Here is a 17,309-nt window from a genome sequence, read left to right on the forward strand (position 1 = left end):
TCGAACATCGTGGATGAAGGCTGCCGTCTTCGGCACAATCGTCGCGTTTCAGCGATTCGATAATGCAGCAAGAAGAAGTGAAAGAAAGCTTCAGGGTTCAAGGTTGGGCTTTAAGTCCTGCTAAGCTGACATGAGATATAACTAATCTAATAATTCCAAGTTCTATAACTAGTGGCTGCATGCGGCACGCTTGTCCAGGCATGAAATTGTCTCAACGCCCACAGAAACCGCCATCAACCTAACTCCCAGTTAGTAGAATCCATAGTCAGAGGGTGATATCCCCCCTTATCAAAAAGAAACATACCGTCAAAATCTCTCCGCTGACATAGGAACTAGCTTCACTAGCCAGAAAGACAACAGGGCCCTTCAGATCTTCTGGTTTCCCCCAGTGCCCTGCAGGAATCCTGTCTGTGATGCTCTTTAGATACGCTGGGTCGCCAGTTACTGTGTCCCGATTCATGTCTGTTGCAATGTAGCTATCAGGATACACAAAAGTCGAGATCTTCATCAGTGAAGGAGCGATAGAAGGAGGCATAAAACAGTACATAAAATCAACGCATTCAAGTAGGGAAACGAATGGCCAAATATATCTTACCCTGGCGCGATTGCATTTACATTAATCCCCTTCGAAGCCCACTCATTACTCAACGCCTTCGTCAACTGTCCTATGCCCCCTTTGCTCATCGAGTACGCTAGTACTTTCACGCCCCCAAAGAACGTGCACACGCTGGCCACATTAATAATCTTGCAACCGCGCATGTTATTTTCGATCCAATATTTGCCCATATCCCTACAGAGTGTAAACGGCGCATTGAGATTAACCTGCATGACCTCTTCATATGCCTCCTGCGGGAAGTTTTCGGCTTCGCACCGGCGCTGAATCCCCGCCGCGTTGACAAGGATATTGATAGCTTTGTGCTCGGCGGTAACTGCTGGAATGAGACGAGCTACAGCGGCTTTATCGGCCAGGTTGCACTGGTAGCTGTGGCATTTCCGGCCTGTTTTCTCGATGGCTGCTCTTGTGGTCGTGTCTGGAGAAGAGCCCTGTGGGTGGTTTGCTTGTCAAAATTGTCATTTCAGTTTTTAAATCGAAGTAATCTCATGCCAGCGACGTCTCTTGCGTACCCTAATTAGGATAACGTCTGCTCCCGCCTCCGCCAGGGCAATCGCCATAGCCTGGCCAATCCCTCTTGTGGCGCCTGTCACCAGTGCTGTCTTCCCTGTAAGATCGAAAAGGGAGGCCGCCATTCTTTTAGAAATCCTATCTGAGAACTATGCGTAAAGCGTGACCCTCAAGTCATATATCCGTCCCAATATTGGGTGAACGCCAGGGTATTGTTTTAAACGGCTTTTGGTCGCACAACAACTCATCTGCAGACGCTAGTTATTTATTTGTCGCAACTTGCGTGAGGACTTATTTATGTCCGGACACTATCAAAATGTGGGGTTGGAATACGAAGTATAGTTACATGTGGCAACTAACAACCATGACTAGCCAGATATATACCGGTCCACTGTAAAGAATTTATTAAAAAGGACGCATCCTCATCTTGCAAGAGCCTTGTTATTTACATACAAGGGATGTTGTATCGAAAAATTAATTAAAAATGTTTGTATTTATTTCTTACGGGGGTAACAACCCAGGAGCTGGTCGGATTGATTAGAGTTAGGCCTCTGATTTCGTGCCAGTTCCAGGAATTTCCTCAATACGTCCAGTCCTCAGCATCCAGAGTTCGGGGCCCAATTGGCCTAATCGCTTTCATGCTATGTAAGTCGACTAGAACGAGCTGGTTCCATTCCTCATCTACACTCGATTCACCAGAACCCTCGCTCTCGCCTCTAACGTTGATTATTGCCAAGTTAGCATCCAAGTAGCCACCTAGATTCGTCTCGATATAGCAAGCGTCCTGGTCGAATTCGTCTACCCCAATTGCGCCCAGAGTTTGTCCATCGCGGAGGGAATGGAGAACAGCACGGTTGTGCATCTCATCAACGCTCACACATCGTGCCCCATCAAGAGAGAGGTCAAGTAAGCGGTGGCCTTCGCACCAATGACATTATAGTTGGATAGATTCAGCCTCGTCCAAATAGAACATGTATAGCGGTGATCCATCTTGAACCTCTCCAACATCCAGAAGCACAAATGGGTTATTTGGATGGGCAACAAATCGCGCCCCATGTCCCGTGCTTCCCAAATCCACCTGAGAGATGACGGAGCCTATAGACGCATTGATAGCAAGAAGCTTGTCGGTATGATTCCCCCCCCCCCAAAATTCCGCAGTCCGGTTTATAGAGCCATAGCACCCTCCCGTCAAAAGAGAATTCCGCTTCTGCTATGTAACGCATGTATCCTTCAGGCCCATTTGCAAACTGGTAATGCCACATCACCTCGCCTCGTCGATTGATGCATCGGAGGGTAGACGGAGTAACGTACGCCGCAAGCATCCGGTCATGACTTGTAGCAGAAGATTCCGGGCGGCCTGAGACGCGGAGCTGAATATCTGGGTCGCCCAGCACGCCAGGCAGCGACCTATTTGTAAATGTGTAGACCGAAATTTCGCCGTCTTTCGAGGAGACCAGATCACGCAACATTGGAGGAGAGGTGGACGAAGATGACCCCTCAGAGTTTGCTGCTTTTGAGGGTTTCAAGCGGGGGTTTCTACGAAGCTGCTGGGTTAAGCGCAGGCCGGTCAGGTCAGTCAGTCACTTAAAACTTTAATTGGCTATGTTGTATTCTCCTCGTACATTACAATTGAAAAATTATGCCAGCTCCACCAATAGTACAACTGTGCAGGGTGGTCATTGTGGCATACTGTGGAATATGTAAGTGTTTTTGCTGTGACATTTTACATCCTCCTGTTGTTACTTAACCTACGACCAAACACTCTGTTTATATTGGTTAGAACGTGAATAAGGTCTTTAGGTTATTTGATCAGTAGTAAAGCTGTTAGAACCTTATTAACCCTTTAGCAGTTGATTGAGGGAAGATGAATGTACCTTCATTTAACTTGAATGAGCTGATTAATGGTAATTCAGCAGACTCATGTCACATCTATCTCCAGTTAGCATTTTCACAAGCGAGCGTGCTGGTTTGATAGCTAGGTTTTTAATCATATGTATACTTAGAAGAAGGATATCTATATAATCTGTGAGACGAAATAAACCTCTTGCATTTTGAGGTTATGGCATGTGCCTCAAGTGCGACTGAAGAATAAATGGTTGCCGCCTTACCTTGTTTTCTGATTCTGTCTGGTTGTTTCTTTGATGGAGATTAGTGGGCGACAATGTTGACCTTAGAATCAGCCCCGTGGAGCAACTTGCAGCCACAAAGCAAGCCAAGTCAACAAAACCAGCTGGAGATCAAGACTTTATCTAAAATGTCACGTTGGGTATGGTACAAGACAGAGCTAAAGAGAAATATGTACGAAGTGTGGATGAAGCCAAAGATGTAAGAAAATTATTACAGCCAGCTGCACATAAACAGTACGGAGAGATAAACCCTGCCTAATCTACCGGCTCCTCTTCTAGGAGGGTCTTGAAGCTAAATGCTAGGAACGGTATTCCATCACCAATGAAATGTTTGCTCATGGCCTCGACCCAGTGCAACCTAAGGGAATGTAGCATAGCGCTAGTGCCCTCCATAACGCAAAGAATCGCAAAAGTCAAAGTGAACCACATGTAAAAGGTGACAATGATCATGATCACTCTCATGACGTTAGAGTTCTGTGCGAAAGCGCCACCAATCGTCATAGTCCACAAGACTACAGAAAGCTGTTGATGGGCGAGGGAGAGGGCCCATAGTCGGAGGTACGATGCGGTATGTGAAACGCAGTTGAGACAGAACTCTAAAAGGAAGAGCAACGTTAACGACCCGATGAAAATGTCTAGGGTGGATGATGCCGAAGATACAATATTACTTACCGATAGTATGAATGACTTGGTGAATCATCTCCTCAGAAAACTCAAATTCCTCTTGCTCCTCCTCTCCTATGCCTTGGGTAATCATCGCCATACCGTCCGCATCACTGGCCAGGCTGTTCCGCCCGTCACCAGAAACACGACTGTCCTCATTCTCCTCACCATCCAGGGCACTCACACGAGCAGTTTCTCCGAGGCCTCTATATCCAAGTGCACGGGCACGATTATGCTCCCATCGAAGGTAAAATGGTTTCAAAAAGAGAAGGATCGGAATCTGAATCACAGCAATAAGAAGAAGAATGACTTGCACAGCTGCTTGCCCTGGGTATAATTGTTCCTCAACAGTGCCGGGTTTGAGGAACATGAAAATGAGCATATTTAACAAGCCAGGGGGCTGCTGGCCACGAGCGTTCCAGTCCACACACCACTTGTATATTATGGTGAAAGACAAATAGCCAAAAATAGACTGGAAGAAAATCATTCCGGGGACGAAATTACCCCAAATTTCTATGGGTCTTTTGAAATGGCGGCCGTTGATATAGGATAGGCACAGGGAATATGTCATGTGCGACCAACCCAGGAGGATACTCAACTTCATTTTGAAGCTGTTGGCGAAAAGTAGGTCGTTCTCGGTTCCATGCCACGCCCAGTCAAGGCCAAAAGGATATCTATAACTGCCTTTGAGGTCAGCGGTGACAGTGTCGCCTTGGTTAAAATGTTCCGGCCACTTCCACGCGCTTGGAAAGATTTCCATGGACCTGGAGAAGATATCATTGTATATCAAACCAGTGTACATCGAGAAGACACCCATCATAAGCATGATGTATCGACCATAGAAAGCCATACCCATGAGCTCATCCAACTTCGTTTTCAGCAATTTTCTTTCGAAAAGAATCATGCCAGTAGCAACCATCGTCATGAGCATCCCGTGACCGAAATCACCAAACATAACCGCAAAGAGGAACGGGAACGTGATGATCGTAGGAAGACCGGGGTTGACCTCTCCATATTTAGCCGTCCCGTAGGCGTTGATGATAACTTGGAAACCCTCTGTGAATCTGTTTGTTTTGATATAGGTCGGAGGAGTCTTATTGGTCCGAATCTGGTTGACAATTGTGGGCACAGACAACCCGGCACGATCGTTGACGTCCTGCAACGTTGTCTTGATAAGTGGAAGAGAATTAGTAGGGCACCAAGCTTCAGCAATAAGCGTCTTCCTAGCTTGATCGTAGGAAAACTTGTTGAGTGTGTGATAGGTTGCCTTCTCCTTCTTGACAATGATCATCCAAGCAGCAAGGGAGCGCGCAATCTGAGTTAATTCGGCATCCAATGTGTTTTTCGTATTACGCAGAAAACTGCCCACATCGCCTAGTCTAGTATTAACCTCGTGAATCTGATCTCGCCGAAGTTCGCTGTTTTCATCCACATTGTACAAGTTGGCTCCAAGGGACTCGGAAATTTTCCTGATCTTTGCAATTATTTCTTTTCCGTGGGCAAATATCACAAAGACGTTCTTGTGAATTTCTTCGTTATTGGACGGATCTATTATAGCCTCTGGGATTTCCGATTGGTTCATGTAGAGGTTTCCACGCAGAGTGCGCCACAGAATTCGCTCAAACGCCGCGATTCGATCTCTCGAAATAACACCGGCGACAAAGCCAATATTCATCACTGAGAAGGCCTGTTGATTTTCAAGATCACCGTTCTGGCCTCTTGTGGGTTGCTGCTCGGCGTCTCGAAGAAGGGGAGCCTCGTCGTTCTCAAACGACTGGCGGATCTCTTCCGTGTGACCGTGGGCCTAGTACGGGGTTAACCGCCATAACCGGAAGTAATATCATGAAATAAGTTAAGAAAGGAACGAACCCGATCAAAAAATCCACCAGCCTCCCTCAAGACCCATCGCCATTCGACTAGTTCAATTTCCCGTTTCCGCAAGGTTTCATAGCTCTCGTTCAGCGACGCGACTCGTTGCTCGAGACTCTCACTTCGATCAGCCAGTTCGTCGATTTCAGAGGCCATGGGGGCAGCTAAAGTGTTAGAAAACTCGGAGGATGGCCTCATCGGGATTCCTGCCTTTTCGAGCTGGGAGTGAAAGTATCCTACAACAATCCAACCAAAGTCAGCACGGTATGTTTCACGCATCTTCCGAGCATAGGACGTACGCAGTTGCCTCTCGACGTTATCGAGTCTCCGGATCTCGTTCGTAAATGTCCGCTGGAATGCAGTGGTATCAGGGTTTAACTATAGCAAGGAGTTCCAAGGTCAGCTACAAGTCAGCATTCAGAAACTCTCAGCATCCGGAATCGACCCACATCACGAAACTGGACCTGCCCAATTTCGCCCAAGGCACTGACGACCTCCCGACCGATTTCGTTCGCGATATATAGCTGGGTAAGGCTCATGTCCGCCGAGCGGAAGAGCGTATCTTGAGGAACCCCCATAATGGTAGAAGTTGCCTGGGGTCGGCTATCTCACCAATCCAGAAAAACCGCACTCAAGGTAAAAAAAAAAAAAAAATAGCAGCAGGACAATATCTCTTGAAAGGAAAGAGAAGAAAAGAATGAAGGGCAGACGCGACCAACCCAAGCGGTCCAAGCAACTCCGAAGATGTCTACATGTCACGTGATTCACCTCGTAATCCATGGATCCAGAAGGCCAAGAGTCATGCCAAGGAAATGCATGACGACTAAGCTCATTGTAGAAAACAGTAAAATATTCTTCCCCAAGCACCATTATTGTCAGATTAAATCACTAGAGAGGACCTAGTGGTGAAATTAATGAGGGTGGCGTATACATCTAGTATAGACAAATAGATACCCAAAGGGAGGTTTTGAAAACAAGCAATAATATGCGTAGAAAGTATCGGAATGATCAAGGCCCAGCGAATCTCTAATTCCCGATCCAACCATAATGTAATATCATATATCAATTCTCAAACGCCAAACCGTGTTAAAAGGGTAAAGTGAATGTCCAGTATTTTCCAACGGTACGTTGAATTAAATAAAAGGAACCAGGTCTGGAATTACTACACAGGGATTCATGCGCAACTCTCACTATAGAGCTTAGGCAAAATAGCTCTTCCATAGGACACCCGCAAGGTCTTCGACTTGGTCTGGTTCGAAAGCCTGATTAAGAATTGTTAGCCAGTTATTGAATTCTTTCAAAGGTCAGCTGAGCAGGATTAACTTACCTTGACATCGATATGCCAGGTGTCTTGCCTCGTTTTCTTGAACTCACTGATGATAGACTTCACACCCTGCCCAACGATTCCTGGATCACCTGCGGCTTTGTTGCTCAGGGTGATTAAAACCCCCGGCATCCACTGTGGCGGAGGACTAGCGTAGGGGAAAGCTTGTATGAGGGCCCCTAATCCAAGGACTGCCGCATGCCTTGTGAGAACAAGCCGGGTATGCTCAGGGTTAGGAGTGCTCGCGCCAGTGGAAACACCTGAAGACACACCGGAGCCAATACGACGAGGTTTCTTCGGGAGTGGATTGTCGACAAGTGCTTTTGTGAACCGGTCGCGTAATTTGAGTACCATATCGGTGCGTAATCGCGCGGGAGAGCAGCGGATCATGCCAGAAAGCGTTGCAGAAGCGCCAGACCGGACTTCAGGTTGAGTATCCTCGAGCATGCAGGCAATGCAATCGAAAAGCTTGTCACGGTCAGCTTTTGGCAACAGGAAAAGACGGCGGAAATACATGATTTGGATGTTAATCATGACGCGAAGACGTTGATGCCACGAAGGAGACGTAAGGCCGATACGTGTCAAAGCTTCCACGAACTCGGAATCATCTCCAGAAGGATGAGGAACATTCGAAAGGTGGCGGAAGACATGGTATGCGAGCCTCTGTAATTCCTGATCCTCTTTGACGTCCATCATATGCAAAAGTTCTTCCGTAAAAGTGCCTGGAAAGAACTGGAGAAGCTGAGTGCATTCGTGTGATGACAATGTGGAATCTAGCCAGAGAAGAACGGTTTTGCTTCCCGAAGTATATGAAGATGGAGTTTGCTGGCCAGGAGATCTTTCATGGCGCCATTTTTCCAGCCGGTTGAATATATCGACCACTGTGTCTGCAAATTCCTTGGTGGGCTTGTATGGATGGCTGCCAATGGATGAGGCTTCTTTTTGCGCCTGAATCAGCTGGTCTATATCAGCATATGACTCGTGATACCTAGTTCGGTATATCGCTCCCAGGGTATGACCCATCGCTTCACGAACTCCTTTATAAGGATGATCAAGATGGGCAAGGAAATCAGCAACAATCGACTTCTCTAATTGGAAGTGCCAACCGAAGTCCAGGATGCATTGATGAAGTAAGTTGATTTTCGAGCTTTCCTTAAACGCCGCATTTGAGTTCATATCTAGTCGGAAGCTAGTCAACCAATCCACGAGAGGCCATAGGCGACGCGGATCTCTACATTGCATTACCATATGCAAAAAGGTTGTCCAATATCCGGAATTTTCTGGGGTAAGACCATCTGAAAATATTTGGCGAACAATCGGAAAAGCGTATTCCCATACTAGAGTTCGTTTGTCCACGCTCGTATCTGTGACAGAGCCGATAAGAGCTCCCAGTATTTCTGCAGTTGCACGATGCTGATGCTTATCACTTCCATCTTCAAAAACAAGGGCGATCTCCTCTTTGATCTCCTCAAACGTCGCGGCTGTTAGCTCATCTCTCAACATGAGCTCGAACACATAGAGTAGGGTCATGGCGCTTGACATGCGAAATTTATCCGCGTAGGCATCCCTTGGTTCCTGCTTCAAATATTTGAAGAACGTGCTAAACCACTCGCGAGTACATAGTTTCCCCATTTGTTTGCGAACATTCCATTCAAGCTCGTCGTACTCGATATCCTGCTTGACATTGGATCTATAGGCTGGCATAGTCTTTCCCCAAACAAGCCAGCCAGGATAATCATGGTCGACATAGTATTCCGCCTCGGGTTTAGCAAAACTTGCAAGGTATTCTTCGGTCCAACCCCTCTTATATGGTTGAGTGGGGACTTGGATTTTGGCAGGGAAACGTTGAACACCCATGATGTAGTCTTCATACTTATGGTTACAGACTGCCCTCACGTCTACCATGGTAAACAGAGCAACAAGGGTTTGGGAGTATAAGCCTCTCAGGCTCGGGTGAGAGTCGATAGATCCCATTATGATGAGATTTACCAAGTTCTCGCTTGCGACGTAATCAAATCTCAAGCCCATGCCAATCACAATTGCCGCAGCCCTGCTGGCCATTTTCCAATGAGATACACGTGCCATATCAGTCAGCTCTTCTGAAAGCTCGGCCTTCTTCTGCTCTATCAAAGCTCGCTTCTTTTGAATAATTTCCCGTTTATTATTGACTATGGCTTGCACGTCGCTCTTTGGCGCGATAGATTTTATAATGCCTTGGTCAAGCACTGCCATTCGCTCCAGTGGACGTCCGTAGTCCATAATCTGGTAGACAACTCCGGAACAAAGCCTTTGAATCGACGGCTTGTCAACGGCGCTGGCTTCTATAAATGCTTTGATGAGGGCAGGAGCGTACTTCCAATGGCGGCCCACGGGTTTGGCAATGCTGCTGTAGAGGATAGAGTATATGGCACCCTTTAAACGGCGGTAATCGTTTGTCTTGATGGCGTTTTGTAATGCTTTGATCAATGTCGGAATAATAAGTAACCTTGATCCCCAAATTGCTTTGAGGGCAGATTCACTGGCTCCTTGGGCGCTTCGTCTTATATCAGTGTATAGCGAGATACTCGACTCAGCGAGGTCAAATAGAAGCGTCTCATCGAGTTTGGATCGAGGTCGTGGGGCCGCATTATGCCGAAGCCTTTGCACATGGTACACGTTCGCACGACGAACAAGTAGAGGCCGAGGGTAATCTTTACGAAGGCCGCTCACTTTGTATGGCTGGGAGTCCGCCACGAGAAGTTTTGTAACCCGGTCGAGAACATGGGCTGATTTCTCTATCCCCACATCCACAAACCATGAACGATAGGCGGTATACAACGGAGTGAAGCACGAAACATCATCTTCCTGTTTTTCTACCAGAAACCGGTGAACGTTATGTAATACTTCACCAACTCGTCGTCTAATGTCATGGATTTCGGTATAGAGTGAGTCGTCTTCTTTCAAGAGGTATCCCGTGGGATATTGGAATGTTTGTCGTACAGCAGAGTCATCGGAGCCGTCTAATGCAGAATCGTCTTCAGCGCTTTCTTCATTGGAATATTGATCGTTCGCATCAGGCATGCTGACATCGAGATCCGCAAGGGAGCAGTTCCGCCCACTAGTATCCTTTGAAGCTGCCTTGTTATCAAACAATATAGACATTCCAGAAATGATAAGCCTGAGTAAAACCAGCTTTCGCGTCACCTCATCGGACCATTCTTTGCCACTTCCATCTCGGTTTATATTTGGCGTTTCACATGTAAGGGAAGTAAGCTGATCTAGAGCGTTCTCCGCCTGCGATTTGAAAAGCTCGACTGCGAATTCAAGTTCCTCTCGTTGTGGGACATGCCATTTGATGGTTAGGTGGTTTGGATCCTGTCTCTGTCCCCATTGTTCTACCTGAATTCCCCTTTCCTTGATATCCGGCTCGTACAGAGAATGGTCAATAACATATGTTACTGTAAGATTCAGAAGCAAATGATGGATAAAATTCGACACGTGGACAGTAGGGATACCCTTGCATTTCTGCTGCATGTAGATGGCAATATCAAAGAGTTCTTTCCTGTATTTCAAAACGGCAGAGCCGACGTGAACGATACACATGCTCAGCATGCTAACATTCCAGACCAACCCGCGGTCACGTGGCAGAATGTCTGAGCCAGTAGTCCTGGTGGAGGCTGCACCATTCTCATCTATCTCGGTACGAATAGATTGTATTAAGAGTGGAACAAGAGCTTTCAGAGCTTTTTCAGGGTTGACTTTACAAACGGCGTTGCATATAAATGCCATCGCATCTCGGGCTTGATGGATAACATGACCGGAAACAAAATTCACAATCTTGTTCAACGCTTGATCATATAGTTCTGGGGAAAGGGATGCAAGTAGAGGCAAAAGGGTAGCAGGTAATGTATTCACGACATTTTCCTCGGGAGAGCCGCTGCGAACCCGAGCGGCGTCTGGGAGATTTTCGAGAAGAGTAAATACTCTACCGAGAAAGGATAACAAGAATTCCCCAAATTGGGTAGTGGATGACCGCAAGATCATTTCTTCCTCTTCATTAGTAAGTTCTGTATCATAATTCATCTCAACAGACGCTCCTTCATTTTCCATTCTTTCTAGCTCTCCAGTTATCCACTGAACAGCCAGCATATTTCCGTTCACATCGTCACGATCTCGAGTAAGATCTTCAAAAGGGATATTGTAGCAAACAGATTGTATGAAAGCTAATGAATGCAAAGACTTTTCCAGGTCGTTAGCATCAATTCCTGGTAAGACCAATCCCAGCAGTGTGGTGATATGGCATCGGAACCCCTTGGTTCGCGCCATCAACCGCGATAGAACCTGTAAAGATCGAAGGGAAGAGGTTGTCCTATGGACTTCCACCAAACCCTGAAGAGACGGGTAAATTCTTTGTAGGGCACCAGGTAAAATCAGGTTCGGTTCTAAATATGCCAAGCTTTGGAGGGTGGACAGCGCAAAGTTCATTGCGAGTCCGAGCTTGGAATATATTCCCATAAAAGTGACTTCCCGAAGGCACAGGACGAAACGTCGTTTCAAGGCATCGTTTAATCTGCGCTCTGGTGTGACTTCCATTTCTTCGTCATGCTCCATGTTCCACCGCATCACAAAGAAGTCCGCGAGGTAGTAAACAAGCTGTGACAATGCTTTCGACCATCCGCCAGCATTCGAGGGGTGGAAGAAAGTCTCCACCGCCTCTATCAAACCCTCAAGCATGGACAATATAGAGTCTTCGGATTCAAGACATGCAGGCGATAGTGACATCACTATCCATCGAGCGATATTATGGGTAAATGGGTGTTTTCGATGGTCCCGTTCAAGCATCATACCCAGACCTGATGAAGCGTCAACGGCACTGCTGTAAGTTGAGGTTGCTTGTCCAACGGGAATTTCCAGTAGTCTTAAAATTGCGGTAAACACGAGTGATGTTTGCTCAGAGGTGAAGATTCCGAACTCAGAGAACGGAATATGGCTAGCGGGGAGTGCATCGCGTGCTATCCTCGATATGAGATCTATGAAAGTTACATCAAATGTCCTAGATCGGTTCATTAAGGACCAAAGATGGAGGTAAGTTGGGAGGTACTCTTGCGGGAGAAGATCTTCACGATCTTCCGGGGCAGGAGCTGTTGGCAGGAACAAGTTTATCAAGCCAGCAACGACGAATGCCCCTTCAGTAAATGAAGCGCTGAAGTGAGGGAGAAATTCCTCCAGTATCGCCCGCAACTCCAAGGGGTCGAAATAGGGCTGAGCAAAGGCACAGAGTTTCGTCAAGGTCTTGATATTCCTCTTTAAGTTTGTGGAGTGGACCAAGCCAGATTGCGAAGGAAGAACGAACACCTTGATTTCTCTGTACAGGGGTTTCCAGTCAAGTATTAGATCCTTGCCTGGTCGAAGGTAATGCTTTCTCCTGTATCTTGTTAGTCATATAAGGTATTGCAGTATCCATAAACAGAGATATTCCTTACTTGGTTAAAAGCATAAACATGGTAGCGAATCTCTCTGCCACGTTTGGGTCGATTCCTGGCGCTAGAGAAAGTTCGTAATAAAATTTTACCAATTTAACCCGCTGCTCCCTTGTCGGGTCAAACTTCAAAGAAAGCCATCCTTTCAGTTCACGTGTCCAGTGTACAGCCCCGGGATTGAAATCTCCCGATTCAACTGCGATGTAGAGGTGCTTGAGGATTTCCTCCAAGTTGCACTGTCTCTCACTCTCATCCTCAACTTGATAGGGTAGATATTTAAAATACGGATACGTCCTCGGTCTATTTCGTGCCTCTTTGACCTGATCCTCAAGTACCACTCCGTTGATTCGAACAGGTTCCCCTCCTGGGGACGTTGCCCGGGATGTCTCGTTTCCACTATAGGTGAAATCTGCAGCTAAATGATCTGAAAGGCGTTCTCTGGAATCCATGTTGGCGTTGAAAAAGGGCGAAATCGCAAGGGGCGAAGAAGGATGGTATGACGTCGAAGGGTTTAAGAAACCAAGAGTCTCTGGTGCAATAGATACCTAAGTGCGGCATTTAAGAAGTTAGAATAAACACGAAGCAAAGATAAACAGTAGATTCAGAAGGGCAGAAACCGACCAAATATAACAAATATCGTAACTATGGGAATTTCAGATGCCCCAACCCTTCTCCGGCCCTAAAGAGTGTTTGGGAGTTTGCTCTGGAATGGCCGAACAGCAACAATCCGGGCCGCACGCGGATTTACGATGATTCTGGGTCAATGATCATTTATTGAACTAAAGTGAAAAGGAAACGTGAGGTCCAGGACTGGTCAATTTGTCAGTGACCTATCCCAAGCTCACTCGACTTGGGAGCTGTGATTGTCCTGAGCTGGATGGGAATTCCCAAGCTGGGTTTGAGATGTTGCGTTGCTATTTGCGGCAGCACTGATTACCTAATCGGGGTAGGGCAGCCGCGTTGTTGGACCGGACAGTTTGGTGAAGCACACAGCACAGAGATAACAACAGTCTGCAATTATTTGCTCTGGGATTTCGCGAAGAAGTTTGAAGAAGGCCGAGCAATCCGGATTTTACAAGAAGCTCATTTTCAAAATAGTGAAAGATGACATGGTTGACCTGATTAATAATATCCCTCGCCGTAGCTAGGCAGAACCTACGTACGCAACACACAAAAAGCTGGAGACCACCCTCCCCAAAGCACGCGACTCTTTTCCCAACCTCCACCAACCAACTAGGTACCTCTTTGACAAAGATGTGAAGGGCTAATCCCAAATGTCATGCCGGCGGAAGAAATGACGCGAATAAGCCCCCTTGAATAAGACTATACAAAACCATTCCCTGAACTAGAAAACGGGGGTTGAAAAGTTGATGGAAGGTATGCCCGTATTCCAGGGCACAATAGCATATATACCAGTACCACAACGGGTATCCGGAAGATATACGGTTGATAATCTGGACGTGAGAGTTCGTCAGAACGAGGGCTGCGAGCACCCCCTGGGGAATTGCGAGTCTGGAAAGGCATGTACGCCGATGCTCCGCTCGTGAAGCCTCTTCGCTACGTTTCCCTGGCTCTTTGTATCGCACGTCGAAATCGACAGGTGACTGGAACGCCCACCAAGACGAAATACCCGTTAGAACGAGCATGGGAGCTGCGAGACAGAAAAGAGGCAGGTTAGATATTTTCCAGTAACTCAGGAACCCCCCGCTGCCCCTACAAAAACAAGTAGAGTCAGTATCAGATTTCACAGCTGTATTGTTTCCATAACTTCCAAGACATACCAGTAGTGGTTCTGGACAAACGTGTAAATGCTTGGGATGGTATTATCACACCAACTCCTTCGCACGTCCACATTTTGGCAGTATGTTGTAAAGGCACGGTACTGAGGCCCAACAACCCCTAGCAGAATCAAGCTTCCACCAAGTATAACAAAGAACATCCTGTGAATCTGGGATATCGATATTCCACTTGAAGCAATGTTTGCCAATCCCAACACCGCATCGTACGCAAATAGCATCCCGCTCAAAATGCCATTGCTACGGATCGTAGTGACGGCAGCAAACAACCCTCCTGCCACAAGAAATTTTACATCTCTTGCGAGCATGTATCCACGACAATCATCGTGTAGCGCAGAAACATACGCGTAAAAACCTGTAAAATTGAGCAAGGAGAACACAGGCTCTCCATAAGGCGCTGAGAGAAAAGCACCGGCAGATGAGATGGTATGGAGCACTGCGGCTAGGAGAGGCACAGCACGACCCCCATCTCCACTACCAAAGACGTTTCTCGATAGTCCGTAGAGTGAGAGTACGGACAAGTAATGACAGACATGCGAGAGTCCAATACCAGTCAGCGCTATGTGGAGACTATCAGGATGCGAACCACGATCTCCCCAGAAGGCTATAAATCCAATTAGTTGACTGTCACAAAACACCGAGAAAAGTGACGTGAAATGAAAAGTAAAACTTTTATAAAATAAACATCACGTAAAGAGAACGCTCACCAGAAGATAAACCTGAGAGCAATCTTGTGTAGCCGTATCCAAACGCCCATTCCTGCTCAAACAGATAATCGCGTTGGGCAATGCTCACGAAATAAATCGCGTCCCATCTCACGAACTTCAGCAATGATGATGGCCACCACCCGCTGCCAGCTCCTGCTCTTACGCTTAACAAGATCAGGTCTGAGGCATTCTGAGATGCAATGGACGGCAGAAGAGTAGTAGATGAGTCGTATCCAGGTCCTGGGCTGGCGACAATTGCCAGGAGCAACAGTAGCTTCCAAAGCACGAAAAGGACAGACAAGCTGCGCAATGGATGGTTAAGCAATGCACCACATATCCACTGCCAATGAGGAGGGGAGGAGGAGGAGGCTGCTAGCCTCATGGTTCATATTATTTAAGACGATGGTGGTAGCATTGGAAGTGGAATTGCTCTGCTCTGGTGGTGCGTTTTCATGTTTGGTTTCATTTTCGGACTTTTAAGCTTTAAGCTCTTGTTTTATTAAATAACTATTTACACCATCTCGCTACAACTCGCAATGTATAGATTGTTTTTACATCAACGCCACGAATAGGCCATTTTACCCTACCAAGTTGCATTAGTGTTATCAGTGACCCTTTTGATGCTTTTCTTGTCTAGATACACTCAGAGACAAATGACAGACGCGCTCCTGACCAATTCCATGAACATTCCCAATGTAAAATGTTTGCTGCCTTGGGATCGGAAAGTGTTCATCAGAAGGATCAAACCGATATCGCTTGGCTCAAGGAACGCGTATCACATATCTCTAAGCCTCAGTAAACCAGCAAGCTTTCTTATTATGTACATGTACAAATATCGTCCATTCGATTATCTAGGCATCAGCATTTCAGCGTTTAAGCCCAGTAACTCCATTCAACGGCCGCCAGCGCTCCGAAAACATTCAATTCTAGCCCAGCTCGAGGGTTGAATCCATTCATTCTCCTTGCTTCTCATAGACATCATAGATATTCAAATGCACGAGATAGTGTACTCCACGTTGCCCAAGCCCGAACCCTCTCTGGTCAAAAGTAATAAATCTATCACTACCAAGTTTCCTCCCGCAATACTAGTCCCTTTCTACCTAGTCAACTACTCCGTATTTAACTAGGAAATCCATTGAATGGCGTTATGGCGTTGTTAAGTACGCCCGCAATGTAAATGATATCTCCATTCGCACTATCCTCCGTGCCCGCGTAGTTATCGGTTCGGATTAATTGGAAATCATGAATCCAAACGTAGGCAGGCAATTTCGACCATATTATTGCTATCCGTCTGCGTGGCACGGCGCATAGGTTAAACCCGGCTATCTAGAATCGCAGATTGTGCCTCATCAGCCATTCTTTTTTCGTATTTTGCAATCTTTGTCATCGGAAATATTCAAAGTCTCTTTTTGTAGGCTACTGGGGCAAAAGAGCTCAATCACCACCAGCGCACTGCTGGTAGAAGGGCCGACCAACCGCGGGACCCCCAACACCCCCCCTCGGACCAGCTATCACAGAGTACAGTACTTCCTCTCAGTGGCTCCCTTCAGTGGCCTCCCCACAATGGCTCCTTTTTAATAATGGACTGGACCACTCAGTCCTAGGACTTAAAGGGACTTCTAGGGCACACTCCTGGGATGTCTCTTGACACTGTTAAAATGTCCAGGGTATTTGTTAGGAATTTTTAAGTTCATTCTGGGATTGAATCCATGCATGTTGATCACAGTGGGGCTCACACTTAACAGTCTCATAATCTGTAGGCTACTGGGACAAAAGAGCTCAATCATCACCAGCACACTGCTGGTAGAAGGGCTGATCAACTGTGAGACTCTCAACATTCTCTCTCAGACCAGCTATTACTAGACTGGCCGCCGGGATCATGAATTTCACATTTGGTCTCATTTGGTCTGGTCTCATACATTTCTTGACATGAATCCCTGTAAGAATAAGTGCTTGCAGGCGATTATTCAGGTGTTTGCAGCTTGGCATGATATGTACTGTTAACTACTAGAAGTGTTCACAGTAGAAAGATAAAATGTAGAGATTAAATATATAATAGTATTCAAGCTGAGTTATGAATAGTATTTGTGAACTCCAGTCTATATAGTTATGTGTAGCCAAGGGCTGTTAGTTCTATTGATTATATGAGAGATAGAAATAGAGATAAAGAATCTGTAAGAAGCAGAATTTCTTACATATCTCTTTCTCTCTAAGACTTTATCTGTAAAGTCTTTCACTGAGT

At 46.4% G+C, this 17,309-nt stretch overlaps 6 protein-coding genes across 6 annotated transcripts; all 6 read right to left on the reverse strand.

Moving 5' to 3' along the window:
* Positions 1-211: 211 nt before the first annotated feature.
* Positions 212-1,248, reverse strand: BDCG_08954 (2-deoxy-D-gluconate 3-dehydrogenase; the record flags this gene model as incomplete). Its single annotated transcript, XM_045424731.1, has 4 exons — positions 212-238; positions 305-476; positions 596-1,044; positions 1,126-1,248. 4 exons carry the CDS (start codon positions 1,246-1,248, stop codon positions 212-214), a joined length of 771 nt encoding a protein of 256 aa, XP_045273383.1.
* Positions 1,249-1,703: 455 nt separating this feature from the next.
* BDCG_17889 (uncharacterized protein) lies at positions 1,704-1,985 on the reverse strand (the record flags this gene model as incomplete). The annotated part of the gene is made up of 1 exon (XM_045426935.1): positions 1,704-1,985. One exon carries the CDS (start codon positions 1,983-1,985, stop codon positions 1,704-1,706), a length of 282 nt encoding a protein of 93 aa, XP_045282745.1.
* A 72-nt stretch (positions 1,986-2,057) lies between these two features.
* BDCG_17890 (uncharacterized protein) lies at positions 2,058-2,592 on the reverse strand (the record flags this gene model as incomplete). Its single annotated transcript, XM_045426936.1, has 2 exons — positions 2,058-2,333; positions 2,389-2,592. 2 exons carry the CDS (start codon positions 2,590-2,592, stop codon positions 2,058-2,060), a joined length of 480 nt encoding a protein of 159 aa, XP_045282746.1.
* A 441-nt stretch (positions 2,593-3,033) lies between these two features.
* BDCG_08956 (V-type proton ATPase subunit A) lies at positions 3,034-6,494 on the reverse strand. Its single transcript, XM_045424732.1, has 5 exons — positions 6,231-6,494; positions 6,081-6,159; positions 5,782-6,017; positions 3,922-5,716; positions 3,034-3,845 (listed from the first exon to the last, which is right to left on the reverse strand). Exons 1-5 carry the CDS (start codon positions 6,357-6,359, stop codon positions 3,505-3,507), a joined length of 2,580 nt encoding a protein of 859 aa, XP_045273384.1. The 5' UTR covers positions 6,360-6,494; the 3' UTR covers positions 3,034-3,504.
* Positions 6,495-6,980: 486 nt separating this feature from the next.
* BDCG_17891 (proteasome activator subunit 4) lies at positions 6,981-15,449 on the reverse strand (the record flags this gene model as incomplete). Its single annotated transcript, XM_045426937.1, has 6 exons — positions 6,981-7,043; positions 7,109-12,509; positions 12,568-13,109; positions 13,899-14,277; positions 14,346-14,964; positions 15,068-15,449. 6 exons carry the CDS (start codon positions 15,447-15,449, stop codon positions 6,981-6,983), a joined length of 7,386 nt encoding a protein of 2,461 aa, XP_045282747.1.
* Positions 15,450-16,846: 1,397 nt separating this feature from the next.
* BDCG_08959 (uncharacterized protein) lies at positions 16,847-17,056 on the reverse strand (the record flags this gene model as incomplete). Its single annotated transcript, XM_045424733.1, has 1 exon — positions 16,847-17,056. One exon carries the CDS (start codon positions 17,054-17,056, stop codon positions 16,847-16,849), a length of 210 nt encoding a protein of 69 aa, XP_045273385.1.
* Between the last annotated feature and the right edge of the window lie 253 nt (positions 17,057-17,309).

Source organism: Blastomyces dermatitidis, assembly GCF_000003525.1.
Source record: "Blastomyces dermatitidis ER-3 genomic scaffold supercont1.12, whole genome shotgun sequence".
NCBI classification, from domain to species: Eukaryota; Fungi; Ascomycota; class Eurotiomycetes; order Onygenales; family Ajellomycetaceae; genus Blastomyces; species Blastomyces dermatitidis.